The 19,038-nt window shown below is 40.9% G+C and overlaps 2 protein-coding genes across 7 annotated transcripts; both read left to right on the top strand.

The window, feature by feature from the left end:
- The first annotated feature begins 837 nt into the window (after positions 1–837).
- LOC116057602 (RNA polymerase II elongation factor ELL-like) lies at positions 838–11,560 on the top strand. 4 transcript variants are annotated; one of them, XM_031310140.1, is made up of 12 exons: positions 838–1,124; positions 3,186–3,230; positions 3,359–3,480; positions 4,483–4,643; positions 5,680–5,987; positions 6,653–6,777; positions 7,674–8,160; positions 8,248–8,339; positions 8,426–8,482; positions 8,740–8,911; positions 9,655–9,699; positions 11,168–11,560. In XM_031310140.1, the coding sequence occupies exons 1-12, from the start codon at positions 990–992 to the stop codon at positions 11,270–11,272; spliced, it is 1,854 nt and encodes a 617-aa protein (XP_031166000.1). In that variant the 5' UTR covers positions 838–989; the 3' UTR covers positions 11,273–11,560. The 4 variants fall into 4 exon arrangements, with proteins under 4 accessions (XP_031166000.1, XP_031166002.1, XP_031165999.1 ...); XM_031310142.1 differs by having other exon boundaries at positions 5,674–5,987; positions 8,248–8,335; positions 8,455–8,482; XM_031310139.1 differs by having other exon boundaries at positions 5,674–5,987.
- Positions 11,561–12,771: 1,211 nt separating this feature from the next.
- d2hgdh (D-2-hydroxyglutarate dehydrogenase) lies at positions 12,772–18,694 on the top strand. 3 transcript variants are annotated; one of them, XM_031310165.2, is made up of 11 exons: positions 12,772–12,946; positions 13,322–13,325; positions 14,466–14,830; positions 14,915–14,972; positions 15,061–15,200; positions 15,311–15,504; positions 15,618–15,786; positions 15,901–16,044; positions 16,131–16,273; positions 17,243–17,408; positions 17,659–18,694. In XM_031310165.2, exons 3-11 carry the CDS (start codon positions 14,488–14,490, stop codon positions 17,919–17,921), a joined length of 1,620 nt encoding a protein of 539 aa, XP_031166025.1. In that variant the 5' UTR covers positions 12,772–12,946; positions 13,322–13,325; positions 14,466–14,487; the 3' UTR covers positions 17,922–18,694. The 3 variants fall into 3 exon arrangements, with proteins under 3 accessions (XP_031166025.1, XP_031166027.1, XP_031166024.1); XM_031310164.2 differs by lacking the exon at positions 13,322–13,325 and adding an exon at positions 14,160–14,165 and having other exon boundaries at positions 12,780–12,946; XM_031310167.2 differs by lacking the exon at positions 13,322–13,325 and having other exon boundaries at positions 12,779–12,946.
- Positions 18,695–19,038: the final 344 nt, after the last annotated feature.

Here is a 19,038-nt window from a genome sequence, read left to right as displayed (position 1 = left end):
CATAAACGTTTTAAAGGACTTGAAAGTTGGAGCAGGCCTCAAGTTTTCTGGGAGTTTGTCTTGTAAATCTTGTTCTTTAAACGCCACTGCAAGTATTCTGAAGCTTTAGTCACAGATTATGAATGCAAAATATAATCAACGAATAAATGTTGAATTATATAATATTCTAAATTAAACTACACATCAGTAGGCTACATTAATTAAAATGAGCTCCAACTAAACCAGCTGCAACATTAAAGTGATATGTACATTAATGCGTCAATCATTTTAATTCAATGATATAATATAGTGTATATTTTTTTGAAATAAGCCATTTTGCATAATGACTACTTTTACACATGGTACTTTAAATAGGCCTATATTTTGATGCTTATACTTTTCTACTTTTACTCAAGTAACATTTTAAATGAGTGACTTGTACTTGTAACAGTGTACTTCTACACTGTGGTATTGTTTCTTTTACTTAATAAGTTAAAAATCTGATTCCACCAGTGTACAAGTCTTGATAGTGTTTGAGGGGTGCAATGTGGGTACTCATGTCGACCTCAATATGTCTAAACCCTGGTTACGGCCCTGGATGAGTAGCTACATGACCAAAGACTTTTATGCATGTATTATTTATTATAGTTCTATTACTTTTTTATATTTTATTCAAACCTAAGGAAAGTTGAATGGCCTGCTCTTTCACAGTTACACGGAAGTAGAAATTCCCCCTATGAAAGAAAGAAAATTAGCATAGTGAGAGGGGAAGCAGAAAAAGTAGAAGTGGATACGTAAGCACTACGTAAAGGTTTATTTATGTCTCTTGGCCAATAAAATCTGCTCAGCCGTCATGACGTAACGCGATCTACTCCAGAATAGCGCGCGGCGGAGGAGCAGCCACACTGAGCCGTTTAGCCTCTCTCTCTGGATCATCTCGCCAATGTTTGTTTGTTTATGTGAGATTTGTTCGGTCCGGAGCAAGCCTGGCAGGGGGGATTTGCGGCAGGATGTCGGTGTTAAAAGAGAACCAGTGTTACGGACTGTCCAGCGGTAAACTGAACCGTGGCGGTAACATCTCTGTTTTTCATGTTAAACTCACTGACAGCGCGGCAAGAGCCATTTGCTCCTTTCAAAACGTCAAGGTAGGTTATTTTTTAACAATTTCTCCTCGAAAAATGATCTTAAACGTACAGTAACCGTTGATATTGTTGTACCACTTCGTCAAGGGGACCCTTACTTAACAACAAAGTGGGAAGAAAGGGCGAGGAAGGCGGTTGTTTGCATTTCAGCCGAAGTTCATCCCGGTTGTTGTCTCATACAAGCCTTCCTTAAGCTATGAAATGGAAATACATGTTGCATAATACAGTGCAGAACTGCTTCCCTGTGTGGTGATGCTTGTAACAAGCTGCTGGCCAAGTCGTTACAAGCTGCTGGCAAGTATTATGAATGTTAGTCGAGAAGAGAAGAAAGGAAACAGTGTGTGTGTGTGTGTGTGTGTGTGTGTGTGTGTGTGTGTGTGTGTGTGTGTGTGTGTGTGTGTGTGTGTGTGTGTGTATGTGTGTGTATGTGTGTGTGTATGTGTGTGTATGTGTGTGTGTGTGTGTGTGTGTGTGTGTGTGTGGCATTTTGGTTTGCATTTGACCCAGTTATTCACAAATGAATCAGACACTGCAGGAAGTCTGAGCAGAGGACATTAATGTACACTTCCTCTATTCAGTAATTCCTAGTAACACGGATAGGAAACTCCTCTCCAAAGAAAATGACAGCCACCAGTTTTCTGACAGAAGGTGAAAACCGCACTGCTCCTGTCATACCTCAAGATTTTGCATAATAGCCTACTGTTATGATGAGATAGACAGGAAGGAGGGGAAAACACCTCATCACACAACCTTAACATGCACGCAAGACTGTTGCTGTGCATATATCTAGTTTCTTTATTTAGCTTTAAGTGTGTCTATTCATAACCTACTTGGTCTAATCACAGAGACAAAAAAAAACACATCTACATGTAGCCGGGCCAATCTGAGTACTGGCAGCCACCTCACTCTCTGCACTCATCAACAGGTGGACTCACAAATCCTCTCTATGAAAAGGTCAACTTGAGCCTAGCCATCACATAGTTTCCATCGGTGCTTCAATCGTGTCACTTTGGGACTTTAATTTCTGCCGTTTTCTACAGGCTAATTCACCCCGTCAGAAAGATGACAGGCTGTTATTTCACTCTGTTCACCATATTCTCATGTGATAAGCTGATGTATTTGAGCAGCAGGTTATGGTGACCTTAGCCAGTGCCCTCTTTAAAATGACGTGCAATTTGTTAAATGGGCACATGATGCACAAGTGTCAGGATATGCCAGGGGCACATCCCAGGGGGTACATTGTGGAGTAGCCAACTTACTTTCTTGTAAAAATTGAAATTATGATTTGGTTGAAACCCTTTTATGAACTTGTCTGTGTTTAGGGGAAAATAAGCACTCAAGGCTGATCTTAGATATTTATCATCATTAGGGATGCATCAATCTGATTTACTGGATCAGTATTTGGACAGAAAAAAAGAAAAACAATCAATGCAGCAGAACCAGAGATATCACCTTTTTTAATTTTACGCATTATTTACAAAACTTGGCGCCTGCATTACCCACAATGCAACTCAATCACAGACAGTTCAGCCTGAGATTGGGGTGTGTTATGCTAGAAGTGTCTAATGTAGCCTCTAGCTTCCAGCGGAAGTGGAAACCGTCTACAGAGAGAGCTCTCTTCTTTCAAACTCCATACCCCCAATTTTACTTTATTTTCACACTTGTAGTCTTCAGCCCCAACTGACACTGACTCAAGTGTCGTCACTGAGGCAATTTATTAGATTCCATCAGCTCCCTCTGGAGCCACAAAAGGCTTTATACAACTTTTTGTGCAGTGGTACCCTCTAATACGTGTAAACAGACTTTAATGTGTAAAATTGGAGTTCCCCTTTATGTTCAGATCAGCGCAGACATGAAGAACAACAGCCTACAGACAGAAAAGTAAAAGCAGTAATGAAACCACAATGAAAGAAGATGTAGCACTTGTAGCAGCAGTACAGACCACAAAACATCCTCTGTGTTGTATGTTTTACAGACATCTTTACTGGTCTGTTATCAGTTCTGTGTGTGTGCATGCTTACTGGTGACACACTCTAATCAAATGATCTGTCTTTTTTTCTTCAGGGTTTGTCTTCCCGTCCCGCCATCTGTTTTAATGGCAACAAAGGGGTAAGAGGAACTGGTTGACCTGTTGACATATTCTAATTCAATAACGTCATCTCATGCATGACGATTTGAAAGCTGTTAAATCTAATTGTTTCTCTTGTCTGTATCTCTCTCTCTCTTTCATGTCACAGAGAATCACCATCCCTTGCTCAGAGAATAGAGATGAATTGAGGGTATTCACCTTTGGCGTGACTAACATCGCCCGTGATAATCCAAATGGAAGCTTTGACTGTGTCCAACAGCTCGGCACTGGGTAAAACGCAACAAATAATCATATAAAACGCAGAATCAGTTTACACTTTTTGAATATAGTTAGTTAGTTATGTTTTATTTCTGTGTCATGCCAAACATTTTGGCCCATCCCACATGGGATTACAAGACACCACCAATTTACTTATTTAACAAACATCTTCCTGTCACATATACAAATCATTCGGAGAAATACATGAATACAAATATATATATACATATACATACATGCATGTATATACACGTGTACACACACACACACACACACACACACACACCACACACAACGTTATATATAAGTTAGATTCATTCTGTAATAGTTAGATCTGAAGGCTAACCTTGATCAGGTGGCAAGGTTCAAAATTAAATTGAAAAGCAGACAGCAAACGATGATGTCATTAAAAAATAGGGGAGACCACACATTTCATGGTGCATGTGCTAAATTCAAAACCTACTCATCAGTGCTGTAGGCATGTTCGGTGCACAGTGATTATGTTTACTTACTAAGAGTTAACTGAGCTTCTGGAAAAGTTTCAATATTTTAAAATGTCTCTGCCCCCCTACTGCTGTTTGAAAGTCACCCTCCTGGTGAGATCTTTCTGTCAGACTCTTTAAATGCCAGAAAACCCAGGGTGTTCTGACAGTCCAGGTCTAAGAAGAGTGGAAATGTAGAGAAGTGAGTTTAATAAATGCCAAGAGTTGTGAAAAGTTAAGGAAGTATTCATCAAATCTACTGTTTGAATCCTGACACAAACACAAAAGCGAACTATTGGAGCTTATGCTGTTAAACTACAGATAGATGTCATGTATTTGGTAGTAAAGTAGTCCAGCTGAAAGAACCATACATCTAACTGAACACTACCAAAACATCAGTCAAACAGAGACACACTCAAACACTCATCTTATGTCTTATTGTTGTCAATCATTTGACATAGATAACGCGTAGAAGGAGTCCTGAAAGCTCTGTCAGATCGCTGTCTTGACTCGCTGTCCTCCCTCCTCTCAGTGCTGCCGAGGAGCTGTCATGTCTCGGGGTGATTCAGAAAAAGATGACAGTCAACGCAACAGATGACTCGTACGATAAGGCTCGACAGAGCATGGCCCAAGCTGAGGAGGAGACACGCAGCCGGGGGGCCATTGTCATCAAACAGGGGGGGCGCTTCCAGGGTAGGAAACACAGTCACACTCACACAATCTAGAGACTGCTTGGTTATACAAGAAATAACTCCAGCTAAGGAATAAGACTGGCCTGAAGACAAATGTGTACTGTGCTGATAAAATGCAAGCCACAGTCAGCCATATTGCATTGGTTGCCATAGCAACACATGTTGAAACCAGTGACATGGTAACAGTCAGTCTTTTTTTCTGTATATATATATATATATATATATATATATATATATATATATATATATGAGAGATAGATAGTTATTGTATATAATAATGTAATTTTAAAGGATACAGAGGCTGTATTCTGTACAACATGCTTACCAAAATATACATTCACATGATAAAACCAGGGATTTAGCTTTTTTCTGTCACCGCTGTCTTTCTTCTTCTAACCACCAAACCACTTCCTTCTAAACAGATATTTTAGCCACCGTCATCTTGTTTCAGTAAATACACACGCACACGCACAACACACACACACACACACACACACACACACACACACACACACACACACACTATTTTTGATGATTTTGTCAGTTTAGAGGAAGCCAGAACAAACACTTCCTCACTCACTACATGCTTGTGCAACTACATGGTTATTTCCTAAATTAGATGGCAGCTTTTGCTTACTGAGACGTGTGTGAATGCTTGTAACCCGAATGTGGTTTTCTAAGAGGTGAAATTAGGTCTTTTCTCTTTTTATCCATAATTCTGCCACAGGACAAAACTGGTAATCCACCGATGCCTCTTCCTCTGGTGTCTGATCTTGCCAGATCTAGGCTGAAAAAGCACTTTTTTTATTTATTTTTTTTAATTTATATATATATAACAGGTTTGTACACATTTATTACCGGGAGTTATGTTCATCCTAGTAACTTTCTAATCGTGCAACTTTTTAAGAAAAAAACACAAAAACTACAGCAACAGTTAACTTACCTTTTTTGATGATCATTACCTCAGCCATGCTCAAGCATTTGTTTGCTTTATATGGCAAGTGCAGCTTTTTATGAGATTTTCTCCCCACTTGCAGGCAAGAAGGTAACTGTGCGAGCCCCGGCCCCTGCGCTGGCCAGCCTGACCAAGCCCCGACAATCTTCCCAGTCTCTCCTCAGCAACGTTAAGAGGCGTGTCCAAGTTGGCGTACCCAAGCCAAAGAAAGGTGCCTGTGCTTTAAACAGGAAGAGCGCCGTGGGTGACATGCAGGAGAGGCCGCTCAGGGAGAGAGTAACACATCTGCTGGCTCTGAGGCCATACAAGAGGCCTGAGCTCATCCTGAGGCTGCAGAAAGATGGACTGACAGCAGGAGACAAAGACATGCTGGACTCCGTACTGGTGGAGGTAATTCACTCTCCTCTTTAGCCCAATAAGTGCAGGTCTCGTTAAAAGTAGCGGAAGAACCATTTTGGAGCTTTAGAGACAAACACAAGGGCTGTCATTTTGCAATTTTTTTTTTTTTTTAGTTATGACACTAGTCTACTGTATATCGACGATGTTTCATTTACGGGTTTATATTTCTCTTTTTTTGGAGTGAAATTCATTCTCATCACACACTCGACAGCCATTTTAATTCAGAGCTTGCATCCCTATGTGCACACGTTCCACCAAACAAGTTCCTTTCCGAGGCTATTTTGCTGAGGCACCGTTGTTGTTGTTGGTGCTTAGCGCTGGCCAAGATGATTGTGATTGGTTTAAAGAAATGCCAATAAACCAGAGCACATTTTGCTCCTATCCAGGAATGTTGTGTGGACTAGCCAGACCTTCCTCCGCACCGATGTGGAGATAGGTCCGGCAGTGCGAGACTATTATGACACTAAACATCAAGTTAAAATTTTTGGGCAAGTTAAATATCAGAATCGGAAGCATTATACACTTTTTACACAGTAGTGACATGATGTCACCCTGAAAACAATTGAAACAGATCAAGACAATTAATTTGTTCTCTGAGCACTGAAGATACGTCTTTTTCTCACCTGTTTTATTTTTGTGTGTGTATTTGCACACAGGTTGGCCAGCTCAATAGTAGAGACAACACATTTGTTCTAAAGGACGGTCTGTATAAGGAGCTGCACAAGGACTGGCCAGGCTACACCTCAGGAGACCAGCAGCTTCTGAAACGAATCCTTGTCAGGTAGCACACGATTCTGAGACACTTACCACCATGTTCATATCATGAAAATGTCTGCCATTCACCTAGAAGAAAAGAATATATTTAAAGGAACACAACGACTAATTGGGACTTTAGCTTATTCACCGACTCTTATTCACAGTTAGATAAGTCCATACATACCCTTCTCATCTCCGTGCGTGCTGTAACTCTGTCTGACGGCCCCACCGTTAGCCTAGTTTAGCCCAGATCCTGGAGGTAACCGGCTCCAACTAGCCTACTGCTCCCAATAAGTGACAAAAATAATGCCAACATTTTCCTATTCACATGTTGTGATTTGTATAGTCACAGCGTGTACAAATAACAAGGTCACATGAGACACAGCCATCTTCTAACCGTATACATACTGGGAACTATATTCTCAGAAGGCGAAGCAGTACTACTCTCTGCTCCTCACTACGGGGCTTCTCAGGTGCTGCAAGCAAATCACTCCGCCCAAGTAGCAGAAGTTGCAGTGCTTCGCCTTCTGAGAATATAGTTCCCAGGAGATGAGAAGGGTATGTATGGACTTGTCTAACTCTGGGGGTTACGGTGAATAAGACAAAGTCCCAATAAGTCGCCGTGTTCCTTTTTAAATCATCAAATAAGTTGTGAAATAGAAGGAATCTCACCAAAGGAAGAGAAGAAAAAAAAGTATAATGAGCAATTACAGGAGTTCTAAAATCTACAAATTTAGCACTAGATTTTAAAAACAAGCTTAAGGTTGGTAATAAATGACCAGAATATAGATAAAATGAGGATGTGTGGACTTATGTGTGCATGTGTGAGTAGTTGTGAGAGATTATCCAGTACTATATATGCAATAACAACGTGTAGATTTTGTAAAATTGTTTATTTATCACCTTCCTGTTACTGTGCAGGAGACTGTTTCAGCCCCAACAGAACCTCCTCACTGTTCCAGATGCCCAGGTCAGTCCACTGCGAGACACCCCCAACTCCTCCCCAGTGCACCGTCCAAAACCTTCCCTGCCAGAAGAATACACTGACCCTTTGGCGAGTAAGAAGCCCAGGATATCCCGCTTGTCAGGCAAAGCAGCCAGTGACATGTCAAGAGTGAGGCCGTCTGAACAAGCGGCTGATAAAGACGTCACAGAAGCGACAGGGAATGACGAGCAAAGAAACTCGCTTGATCCTCGAAAGCTTTTTGACTCCTTGTCAGCAGTCTGTCAGCAGGAAGCAGAAGTGGCCAAGAGGCTAGAACAAACTCCCTGTGGTCAGGAGGGACATGAAGTCACAGCAGACCCCCCGCAACCCAACTCTGATCGCTCCCTGCCCCCTCTGATAGTGCCTGATCTGAACAGACACACAATCAAAAGGAAGAAGAGCAAACACAAACACAGAGATCAGGTGAGAAAAACACTTTTTATTTAGTTGTATAGGTTTTTTGTTTCACGTGATGCATTGGAAACCGGGATTTTGTTTTTGATTGTCAAGGAGAAGGATAGGTGGAGAGACAGGAAAGAACGGAGAAAGGATCGCAGTTCAGAGGATCCAAACAGTGAAGTCTCGGCGGACTGCATAGGTGAGTGCCGTTAGCTGTTGACGAGTGACTTTACAAGTCAATTGTTTAGGATTTTCAAATGGTTTGACATTGTTTCTTTTTTATTTATATTTTTTTGTTTGACTCTAATGTGCTTCAAGCGGACCATGACACAGCAGACTATCTACTGTAAGTACACTTATTAGTTCTCGTGTGTGTGTGTGTGTGTGTGTGTGTGTGTGTGTGTGTGTGTGTGTGTGTGTGTGTGTGTGTGTGTGTGTGTGTGTGTGTGTGTGTGTGTGTGTGTGTGTGTGTGTGCACCGAAAATGCTTTTTTTTTTCTCACACTTTTTGCAGTTCAAAACTTCTGCAGGTTGTTAACATGGCATGCTGTAGGTGGGTATTTTACAGATCTGATCATAGTGTCTTTTTATGTTCTCTGCACAGGAAGTACACAGTGATTTGCAGTCAGGACCAGAGACAGAGGTACAAGCAGGACTTTAACACAGAGTACAGCGAGTACAGAGATTTACATGCTCGTATTGACGGAGTGACGCGGCAGTTCATGGAGCTCGACACGCAGCTCAAACGGCTACACCATGAATCTCATAAATACAAGGTAAAAAAACAAACATGAAGACATTTATTTTGACTGCCGTTAAATTACTTAAGCCACAGAGGGCTTTTAAAGAGATAATCCGCATAAAATCTTAGTTTAGAGCAACGCTCATCCCCTGCATTTTCCAGTCTTTATTTCATAAAAATAATACATGATAAATCCACTAAATTCTGTCATAAGCTCTGTGGTTGCACCAGAGGTAACACATAAAGTCATATGTTTGCAAAATAATAACTAAACAACCCTAACCCTAAACAAAATCCACAGTTCAGTACCCCGAGAAAACATTTTTATTCTGAAAGTGTAACCTTAAATGGTGCTTCGTGGGATATAATTCTTACTGTAGAATTTAAGGCACTTAAACATCGGCATATGGTCACATAAATATCAATATGTCAGTAATTGTCAATTGTTATTACATTAAAGGAGCCCTGTGGAGTTTTCTTTTAAACAAACAAAGGTTATGTTTACATTCACTGTTTGTTCTTGACTAACAAATGCGTTGAAATCATTTCCTTCCTCATCAAATATTTCCAAAGCCTTCTTTTAACAGCAGAGTTAAAGTGGTTTGAAATATTTCTACGGGTGATTTAAGTTTTGCTCTTTTGTTTTCCATCACATTCATATAATTAGGAACGTCCCATAGTCTGGTCACATTTTTAGTTTTACGACATTTAACAAACAAACATTATAGAAGTTATGTAAATGTCTACTTGTATTAATTCATTCTATTCCTCTTGCAGACGGTTCGTAATCAGATTCTTCAAGAATATCGCAAAATTAAAAAGGTAACAACTTTCTTAAAGGTGTGATAGAATGATTATATAGGGTATTTCACACTGTTCCTTAAGGTCTCCTAATAGGGTATGTAACATTGATTGGGCTGAAAATGGCCCGGTTGCTATTTTATGGGCCCTTATGCATCCCTGTGTTTTGGCCTTATTTGGAATGAGAGCTTTTCGCTGATTGGTTGAGCGAACCACATACCTATACATTGGAGACGAGACAGCAGGTCTCATATTTCAGACACTGCAACGTTTCGTTACTAAATTCACTTCTGAGACTTTTTTATGCGAGAAATCAACTATATAAAGCTCAAATATGGGCGGTTTTACAAAAATGTATAGCTAATTGCAAATTTGGTAAGACGTGTCGGACTTCAGGAGCTCCACACAGTCTGACGAGACAGCGGCAGCCCGCTTTGCTCCATACCCAGGGCAAAGTCACTGTTTCTGGGTTACTGGACTACCGGGGCTCCACGGAGCTGGCCGGCTGCCGGCATAACTATAGTATATTTACAGTTTGAATTTCGTCACGCCACTTATATTACAGCTACCCTAAGGTCTTACAAAGCTAACACTTCAATTTAATGCATTTTTGTGAATGTGAGGGGTTTCGTTAGCTGCTAGTGTCCCTTCAATCCTATTGGTAAAGATTGCAGCTAGCTAGCTACACTTTCAGCATAACTATAGTATATTTACACTTTGAATTTCGTCAAGGCATGTATAACACAGCTACCCTAAGGTCTTACAAAGCTTAGCTAACACTTTTGCCGGCCGTGACGGAGATCCATCTAGCTCACAGCGGGCCGGGGTCTGTGAAGGAGGATACGCCGGGCGGCGAGGATACGCCGGGCGGCGAGGATACGCCGGGCGACGAGGCAGCACCGGCCGCTGTCACGTTAGCCTGATGAGCTCCTGCTGAACTCCGACACAGAGTCGGACAAAATTTGCAATTAGCCATGAATTTTTCGTAAAACGGCACATATTTGACCTCTAAATAGTTGATTTCTCGCATAAAAAAAGTCTCAGAAGTGAATTTAGTAATTAAATAGCAGACAAACAATGTATAAAATTTCTGAGATCTGCGTGACCTAGATTCAGAAGACTAAGCTGACCTCAGGTCAGTGGTGTAGCCTATGTAAATGTTGGGGCGTGACAAAGACTAGAGACTAGAGCCAAATAAGGTAGGAGTTGAGGAGTTGACGTCAACTATGAGCTTTGTTGAGATTCGCCCGGTTTTCAGCAGCAGTTTCAAATTGTGAGATTTGCAGAGGAAAGTGGTGTCAATGGAATTTTGAGGTTCTATGTATGTCCTATTTACCCACCAAACTGTCGTTTTTCAACTATGACAAGGTAAAATCGGTTTTGCATTCTATCACCCTTTTAAGACTTGATTCCAAGATTGCTGCATGGGGCAACTCCACTCCTCTCTTTTGCTGTTCAAAAAATTAAGTCTTTTTTTTTGTCTCTTTAGTCTAACCCTAACTACAACCAGGACAAGACTCACTGTGAATATCTACACAACAAACTGGCCCACATCAAGAAGCTTATATCGGCGTACGACCAACAACAGCTCTGACTGTGAGACGAGTGAACCTGATGACAATGATCACCCTGAGGCTGGGGAGGCTCGCGCTGCTGGATGCCATCAAGCTGGAAATCTATGGTCTTCATGGCTAAACGACGTCTCACAAGACCTGTTCGAAATGTGACAGAGGTTGGGAGTCATTTGTGAATAGCATTTGTTTTTGCAGGATAGACAGTATGCTGGAGTTTGTTGGCCACTTTTGACCTACTTATCATCCCTCTCCTGCGTCTCATGAAATATATGTGCAAAGTATTCCTCTGTTTGAAAATCTTTGAAAAAGAATGGTTCAACCAATTGGCTGCTACAACAGTGACATGATACTGCCAAGGACACATGGAGTAACTATAGTTTTTACTGAGGCTCTTGAAGCTAAAAGTAAGCTCTCACTCTTAAGAAATGCACACAGGTACATGTGGAGATCAGGTGCTAAGACTAAAAACATTTGTAGATTCCCATCACACATTTTAGTTTTGTTTGTGAATCAAATCAATTTGGGTATTTGCTTTTGTGTTCTGTTAGACGAGTCAGCATTAACGATTAGTCAAAACCATGAGATAACTGCACGCTGTACATACCCAGACAGCTCATATGAATGTCAGCTGGGATGCAGATGTGCACATCCTGAGAAGACCTCTGTTCTGTGAGTTTGGTGAATTGAGACTGTATCAGTGTTGTTGTGTCAGTACTTCTCAGTTCAGGCCTGATCTGCTTAGTAATGACTTCTGAAGGTATTGCCAGTGCCTGAAATGTTTTGTAATTCTGGACTGGTTTCATAGTATTCCACTGGTGTTGGCCCTCATGTGGCTTTCCTGGATCACAAAAGACTGTTATGTTAAACACAATGTGAACTTGAAGTAGTATTCAGGGAATTTACAGTATGAGCTTCAGTACTGGAAGTTAAGGAGTCATTGTTACTGTTTGTTTATTTAGGATCCTCATTAGCTCCTGCATTGCAGGTGCTGTTCTTTCTGAGGTCCTTACTGTAGGCCGAGACGATGAAGAATTAAGAAATAAAAAGATTTTGTTGCATGCTTTGTACTTTACAGAATGCATGAGAAATAAATCAGAAGTTTTGTCAGTTTCAAATAAATTAATTTGTATTCATTTTGTATGAACTTTTTTATATATAATGATTTTCTTTTACAAGGTTAGTCTGTATATTTGTTTTATACAGTAGGTATGCCAGACATTTCTTGACCATTTGCATTAGTACAATTCAAGTCCTAGTTAAATTATACCCATTTCAAGCAAACTGTCTGGGGAATAATGAAATCAACTAAAATTTAGTTTTTTTGCAGTCCAGGCAGCAGGGGGGAAAGACAGATTATCCCTCGCGGTGAAGTAAAAAGTGAGTAATTAATTATTTTCTCTCTAAAATCTCAACTGAAGTGACTTTATTTTTCACAGTCATCATTGGCTGCACAGTCATGACGAAAGGCTCACAGCAATTGGTTCAATCTCAAAGACGGCTTCTCATTGGTCCATTGTCATCTCCATGACCTTTCACCCCCGTCAACCACAGCAGCGTCCTGCTAGTTGTAAACATGACTGGCATGCTTAAGTAACTTAGCTGCTCTTGAACTTTGTGACAGCTTTCGCACTGAGATATGACACGAAAAAAGACACACGGACAGAAAGATGCTGGTTGTTAGGTGAACGTTTATGGTAAGTAAATAAATAAATTGCCCGCTATTTTCTTGTCAAACAGTGTGCTAATCGAGCTAAGCTAACTGAAATGACAGCTCCATCAGCTTTTAGCTCTCAATAAATTAACGCTTATTGTGGCGAAAACAGCGATGAAAAGCAATGCCAGTTTGCCAGCAGTTTATTAACATAAACGGTAAATGCGTTGTACTCGGGGAAGCGGCTTGTGAACAGATTCTTTTATAGTGCAATAACAATATATTAACGTTAAATTCAGAGACCACTCAAGTATGATGACATAGTCCCCTTAAAAACAGCATAGACCAGCTTAAGGTGGTTGCTGGTGTTAGCTAGTGTTAGGCAGGTTTAGTTGGTTTACCAAGCAGATTTTCTCAGCATGGTTAACGTTACTACTTGAATCATGTAAAAACATTTCACAATATAATGTAGAGAGAAATAAAGTGGCCAGGCCAGGGGTATGTGTCTAATTTGATGTAGAGGATTGAAAATGAATCTGTCCTGAAATGGCACAAACGTCAAATCCCACATTCAGATATATCAATATATTTATTTTTTGAATGTATTAACTTACAGAGAATTTGTGTCCACACGTGTAAGAAATAAATAAATCTTATTTTTGTTCAGGCATCTCTATGAAAGCATAGACAGGCTATGAGGATGTTCTCTCTAACAGAACACTGAAATTCAGACACCAAAAATGAAGATTTAAAATTCACATGATCCAAAGTTCAGGTGACCAAACTGCAATTTCTATATTCATTTGTGACACCCTTCCTAAAAAACTACGGGACCCTGATGTCAATATATACATTGATATATTGACATCAGGTTCCCATAGTTTTCCAAGTCCTTCCAGAACTTTTCAGTATGTGGACAGCTAATGAATACGTTTGTTAAGTTCAGACCATTATTGTCCCTCAATGGGAAATTCGATATGCAGTAGAAGGCAAAACCACAAACACAACATACAAGGACATTTATCACAACAGTTACAGAAAACAACTAAATAGAAACGAGTGATCTGTTTGTTAAAAGTATCAAACCATTCTAATGGAAGCCATGAGAAAGTGCTGGTAAGCAGTGCAGTCAAGGGTTAGTGCAAATTAAGCGCTGTTATTGCACTTTGAACAAAGAAAATTTTAAAATGCTTGCTTTTTATCCTGGGGAACCTGTATCTTTGCCCAGAAGGGAGAAGGACAAATTCTTCTAAGAGTCGGTGGTCCAGGCTGGCTAAGACACTGCCTTCTGCAAAACTTGTCTGTCTATACTCATATTCTACATTACAGGAGGACAGTACTCTGAGACTACATTATAGCATTGGCTTGCTAACTAACAGACATTAGCTACAAAGCTGACAAATGAGTAGGGACATGTAGTTTAGTTGTAATTTACCCAGCTGCTCCACATAGCTAGTCCCTACTCCATACCAGGTAAATAATAATTAGAATATCAGCTGAGAGGTTAACCAGCTGCTCTCTTGAGGAACAGATTTATGATTCATTCCATGTCTTTTCTGCAGTTTCCCCGCCTACACCCCAGTCATGGCAGGGATTTTCCAAAGAACACTAAGACTGAGGACAGCTCTCAGTAATCTGAGCCTCCATAGCACCTTCTCATTAACAGCCACAGCCAGACTTTCACCTGTGGGCCTCCGCAGTCCATTTCTTCCCGCTAGCTCATGGCAGTTTGGAGTCTGCTGTCGAACGCTGCACACTGGGGCAGACAGGCCCGAGCCATCCCTTGCTGCAGCCCCAGACAGGCTGCCTTTCTCCAGAATAACCCAGGAAGATTTAGCCTTCTTCAGGAAGATCCTACCAGGACGAGCCATCACTGATACGGACCTGCTGGAATCCAGTAATGTGGATTGGCTCAAGTCAGTGAGAGGTGAGAAATGAATTTCAGTCCATTTCTTACACCATTTCACTGATGGTAAAAGCGTTCATTTCTCTGTTCATACATATTCTGCAGGTTCCAGTGAAGTGTTGCTGAGACCTCAAACAACAGAGGAAGTTTCTCAAATTCTGAAGTAAAGAACACATAGTGTGTGGAACGGACAAATACACAAGTGACGGGTTTTTGAGGTGGTTAAAGCTGTTGCATTCCCTCTCCTGTAGGTATTGTAACAGTCATAATTTGGCGGTGACCCCTCAAGGAGGTAACACTGGGCTGGTCGGGGGCAGCGTGCCAGTTTATGATGAGGTCATCCTCTCCACTGCCCTAATGAACAACATTCTTACCTTTGATAGTATCTCTGGTAAGTCTTAAAATACTGAACTTTTACCCCAAATGATTCTTTATAAAAATAAAAAAAGTGTTATGTATTTATAGCATATTTGACTAATCTTTAGAGATTATTTGCGTCAGGCATTCTGACCTGTCAGGCAGGTTGTGTTTTGGAGAACTTGTCCCTTTACCTGGAGGAGAGAGACTACATCATGCCACTTGATCTGGGGGCGAAAGGCAGTTGCCACATTGGGGGAAACGTGGCAACGAATGCAGGTGGACTCCGTCTGCTGCGATACGGCTCCTTACACGGGACTGTGCTGGGTCTGGAAGTGGTGAGTGGAGTAAATAAATGAGGGACTTTGATATTCCTTAACAAGTATTATATTAAACAAAAGCTAAAGGACGTAAGCACTGATATAATGTTTGTGTGTTGATGTATGTACAGGTGTTGGCAGATGGGCAAGTGCTGGACTGCTTGGCCACACTGCGGAAAGATAATACAGGATATGATCTCAAACAGCTCTTCATAGGGTCAGAAGGCACACTGGGGGTCATCACTGCAGTGTCCGTCCTGTGTCCACGGAAACCCAAATCTGTTAATGTGGTTTTTCTGGGTATGATTTTCTCATTGCTTCATTTTGACACTATTATTGGCAATTGTTGATAAGCACGTGTGCAGAAAGTTAAAGGTTCCCATGACTGATTTTATTCTCTTAAATTCCTGTTAGGCTGTGAGACCTTTGAACAGTTGCTGAAGACATTTCAGCTCTGCAGGGGCATGCTGGGAGAAATTCTGTCGGCCTATGAATTCCTGGACAGTGAATGTATGCAGCTGCTGAATATGCACCTCAAACTACCCAATCCCATCTCTGGTAGGCACACGGATGCACAGTTTATAAAGCAAATAAACACACACACACACACATACACATGACAAACTCTTTCTTCCATCTTGCAGATTGCCCATTCTACGTTGTCATAGAAACGTCTGGATCTGACCCAACACATGACGGGGAGAAACTCCACAATTTCTTAGAGGAGGCGATGACATCATCATTGGTTACTGATGGGACTGTGGCAACCGAAGACTCAAAAATAAAGGTTTTGTTTCTTTTTTTTTTAAACCTTTATTTATTCAGGGGAGGTTCACTGAGAGGCAGCCTCTCTTTTGCAGGAACGCCCTGATCACATTCACACCTGGGAGCTGCCCAGTACAACCACAGTCTGATCTGCTGGCCACTGAAGCGGTTGGGGTTAAGTGCCTTGCTCAAGGGCACCTCAGTGGTGGTAATGAGGGAGGAACAAGTGCTGTTCTTTCACTTTCCCCACCCAGATTTTATCCTGTCAGTCTGGGGATTGAACCGACGACCTCCCGGTCACAAGCTCGCATCTCTAACCTTTAGGCCACCACTGCCCCCGCTTATCTTTTAAAGAATAAGTCTGTTTGATATTTTTGCGTATCCAAATCGTGATAAAGCATATTCCTCTGTGCTATAGGGCTCCGTTGTTGTCTACGATTAAAAAGGCATCATTGAGCCACATCGTTGCACTAAGTGACAGCTCCTTCATTGCAATAAACATGGCCACTGCAATTTATTTGGAGTGAATCCCACCACACCATCCTGCTGCTGTAAAAACATAGTTCAGTAAACAAATCCGCAGCTGAGAATAGTCCTCAACAAATACACAATTTAATCCTGTTTGAGTCATGTTTGCTAAAAAACTACAATGTCTAGTTGTTTTTGGAAATGATGTAACATTTGTATGAATAAAAGCATACACGTGTGACTTGTTTTTAAAGATTTAAGTCTTCAGTAGGAACAAATATGCTTCGGACTGAGTGCCACAGACGGTATGGAAATCGGAAAGTATTAAGAGACGCATTGTTGGTTCTTTTTATGGGATTCATTGACAATAATAATATAATAATTCGTAAAAGCTTTTGACCTAAACTTAAGTAATCACTTTCATATTAGGGTTGTTTAATCAATACTTCTGTGGTGACTCAAGAATCCGCCCATTTTAAATTTTTTGATGATGTAATCAACCTTTCCATTTACACCTTTTCAGGCACTGTGGTCGATGCGTGAACGTATCACGGAGGCGCTGACTCACGATGGCTTCAATTACAAGTATGACATCTCACTTCCGGTGGAGCGGATCTACCAGCTGGTGACAGACATGAGGGAGCACCTGGGGGGGCGAGCCAAGCGTGTGGTGGGATACGGACACGTAGGTAAGACCAGAAGATGGAAAGACATGAAAAAAAGTCTGTATATATCAGGAGGGAAGTAATGGCCTGCTAGCATAAAATATGACTTCTTGGTAACAATGTTTATTACTATACCTACAACAACTCATTCTCCATTCTGAAATACTTTTATGTGTACAAAAATACCAAGTTTTTGAGTAAATGTGGTATTTAAGTGAGTTACACACGCCTCGCTGCAAATTGTCCCTTCATCTCTTTCCATCTGTACTTTAAGGAGATGGAAACCTCCACTTGAACATCACCTCTCCTGCCAAAGACCCTGCTCTTCTCGCTGCCATCGAGCCCTTTATCTACGAGTGGACGGCCAGCTGTCAAGGCAGCATCAGTGCAGAGCACGGACTGGGCCTGAAGAAGAGGAACTATATCTACTACAGTAAACCCAGGCAGGCTGTGGCTCTCATGGGTAATATCAAGGCCATGCTGGACCCCAAGGGCATTCTCAACCCATACAAGACTCTTCCAGATAACCTGAAATGACCCAAACTGTCTCACTGCTGAGACACATGGGTTAAGAGGGAATATATACAGAGCTCATGCAGACCCCAATTTTAGCTATGATCGTATTGCCATATGGTTTTGGTGTCAGTTTATGCCCTTTTCCTGCGATACCTTTTTCACTCCTTTAGTGCCGAGCTGCAGGTTTAGCACGTAGTTTCATTGCCATCTGCACAAAGCATCACTTTCAGAATGACTTCAACACTTCAACAAGCTGCTTACTTTGTTCTGTAGCAGTCTCTGGAGGAATTACAAGTGAAGTTACTGCTAAATGTTAATCAAGCTTTAGTCCTCCTGCCCACTCCTTATTCCATAGAAACTCCGAGGTTTAGATCTAAAATTGTATAATATATGAAAAACATCAAACATATTTTTCAGTATTGCTGAGAGGATGTGGGTGAATTATCATAATTGACATCTGTAGGCAGTGGTTTGCCTCCTAGTAGCTGCTAGAGGGCAGACAGAACAATTACAGTAATGTCTGCATATACAGTATAAGGTCTTGTGCATTTTAAAATTGTGTCAATATACAATGTACATATGAATCTGACTATTGTTTTAAATGAAAATATTGAACCTGTATTTGTGTATTTGTTGAAATACTTTTCTCATAACAGTCTGGCTAAACCTTAGGCAAGTGTGCAGTAAATGTTTTATTACATATGAAATCATTTGTGAACAGTTGTAACTGCACAACTAAGCAACTGTATCTGTTTCTAAAATGAAACTTGAATAAATGAATTGAATCAATTTTCCAAATGAATACAGTGTTTTTCTTGTTATTTAGGCAACTTGTACAGTGTTGCATGCTGGGACATGGAGTTAATGGAAGCCCACCTCGCCACAGAAAACAACTTTACCGCCAATATCTTAAAACAATGTCAGATCTAGCACTAACAAGTCTTCCTTGATTCCTCTCTTCTTGCACAGAAGAGCCACAGCGAGTTTATGAAGTGTGCCAAGCAGAGAAAATCATATTCTTATATTATACGATGCAGACTAATGCCTTTTGGCAGGTACTTTATACTTTACTATGACTTTTTATGACATACTATACTATGACTTTTTGAAATTTTTACGACATACTATACAATGACTT

Source organism: Sander lucioperca, chromosome 18 (assembly GCF_008315115.2).
Source record: "Sander lucioperca isolate FBNREF2018 chromosome 18, SLUC_FBN_1.2, whole genome shotgun sequence".
In the NCBI taxonomy this organism is placed as follows: domain Eukaryota; kingdom Metazoa; phylum Chordata; class Actinopteri; order Perciformes; family Percidae; genus Sander; species Sander lucioperca.
Note: the sequence above shows the minus strand (reverse complement) of the source record. Positions and strands in the feature narration are given on the sequence as shown.

Bases quoted from the DNA above. Each gene is read 5' to 3' on its own strand.
- LOC116057602 (XM_031310139.1), top strand. From the start codon at position 990: ATGTCGGTGTTAAAAGAGAACCAGTGTTACGGACTGTCCAGCGGTAAA. The intron at 3,481-4,482 runs GTAAAACGCAAC...CCCTCCTCTCAG, and splicing joins GTCCAACAGCTCGGCACTGG to TGCTGCCGAGGAGCTGTCAT. The intron at 4,644-5,673 runs GTAGGAAACACA...TTTTCTCCCCAC, and splicing joins ACAGGGGGGGCGCTTCCAGG to TTGCAGGCAAGAAGGTAACT.
- d2hgdh (XM_031310165.2), top strand. From the start codon at position 14,488: ATGGCAGGGATTTTCCAAAGAACACTAAGACTGAGGACAGCTCTCAGT. The intron at 15,505-15,617 runs GTGAGTGGAGTA...ATGTATGTACAG, and splicing joins CTGTGCTGGGTCTGGAAGTG to GTGTTGGCAGATGGGCAAGT. The intron at 16,274-17,242 runs GTTTTGTTTCTT...ACACCTTTTCAG, and splicing joins CCGAAGACTCAAAAATAAAG to GCACTGTGGTCGATGCGTGA.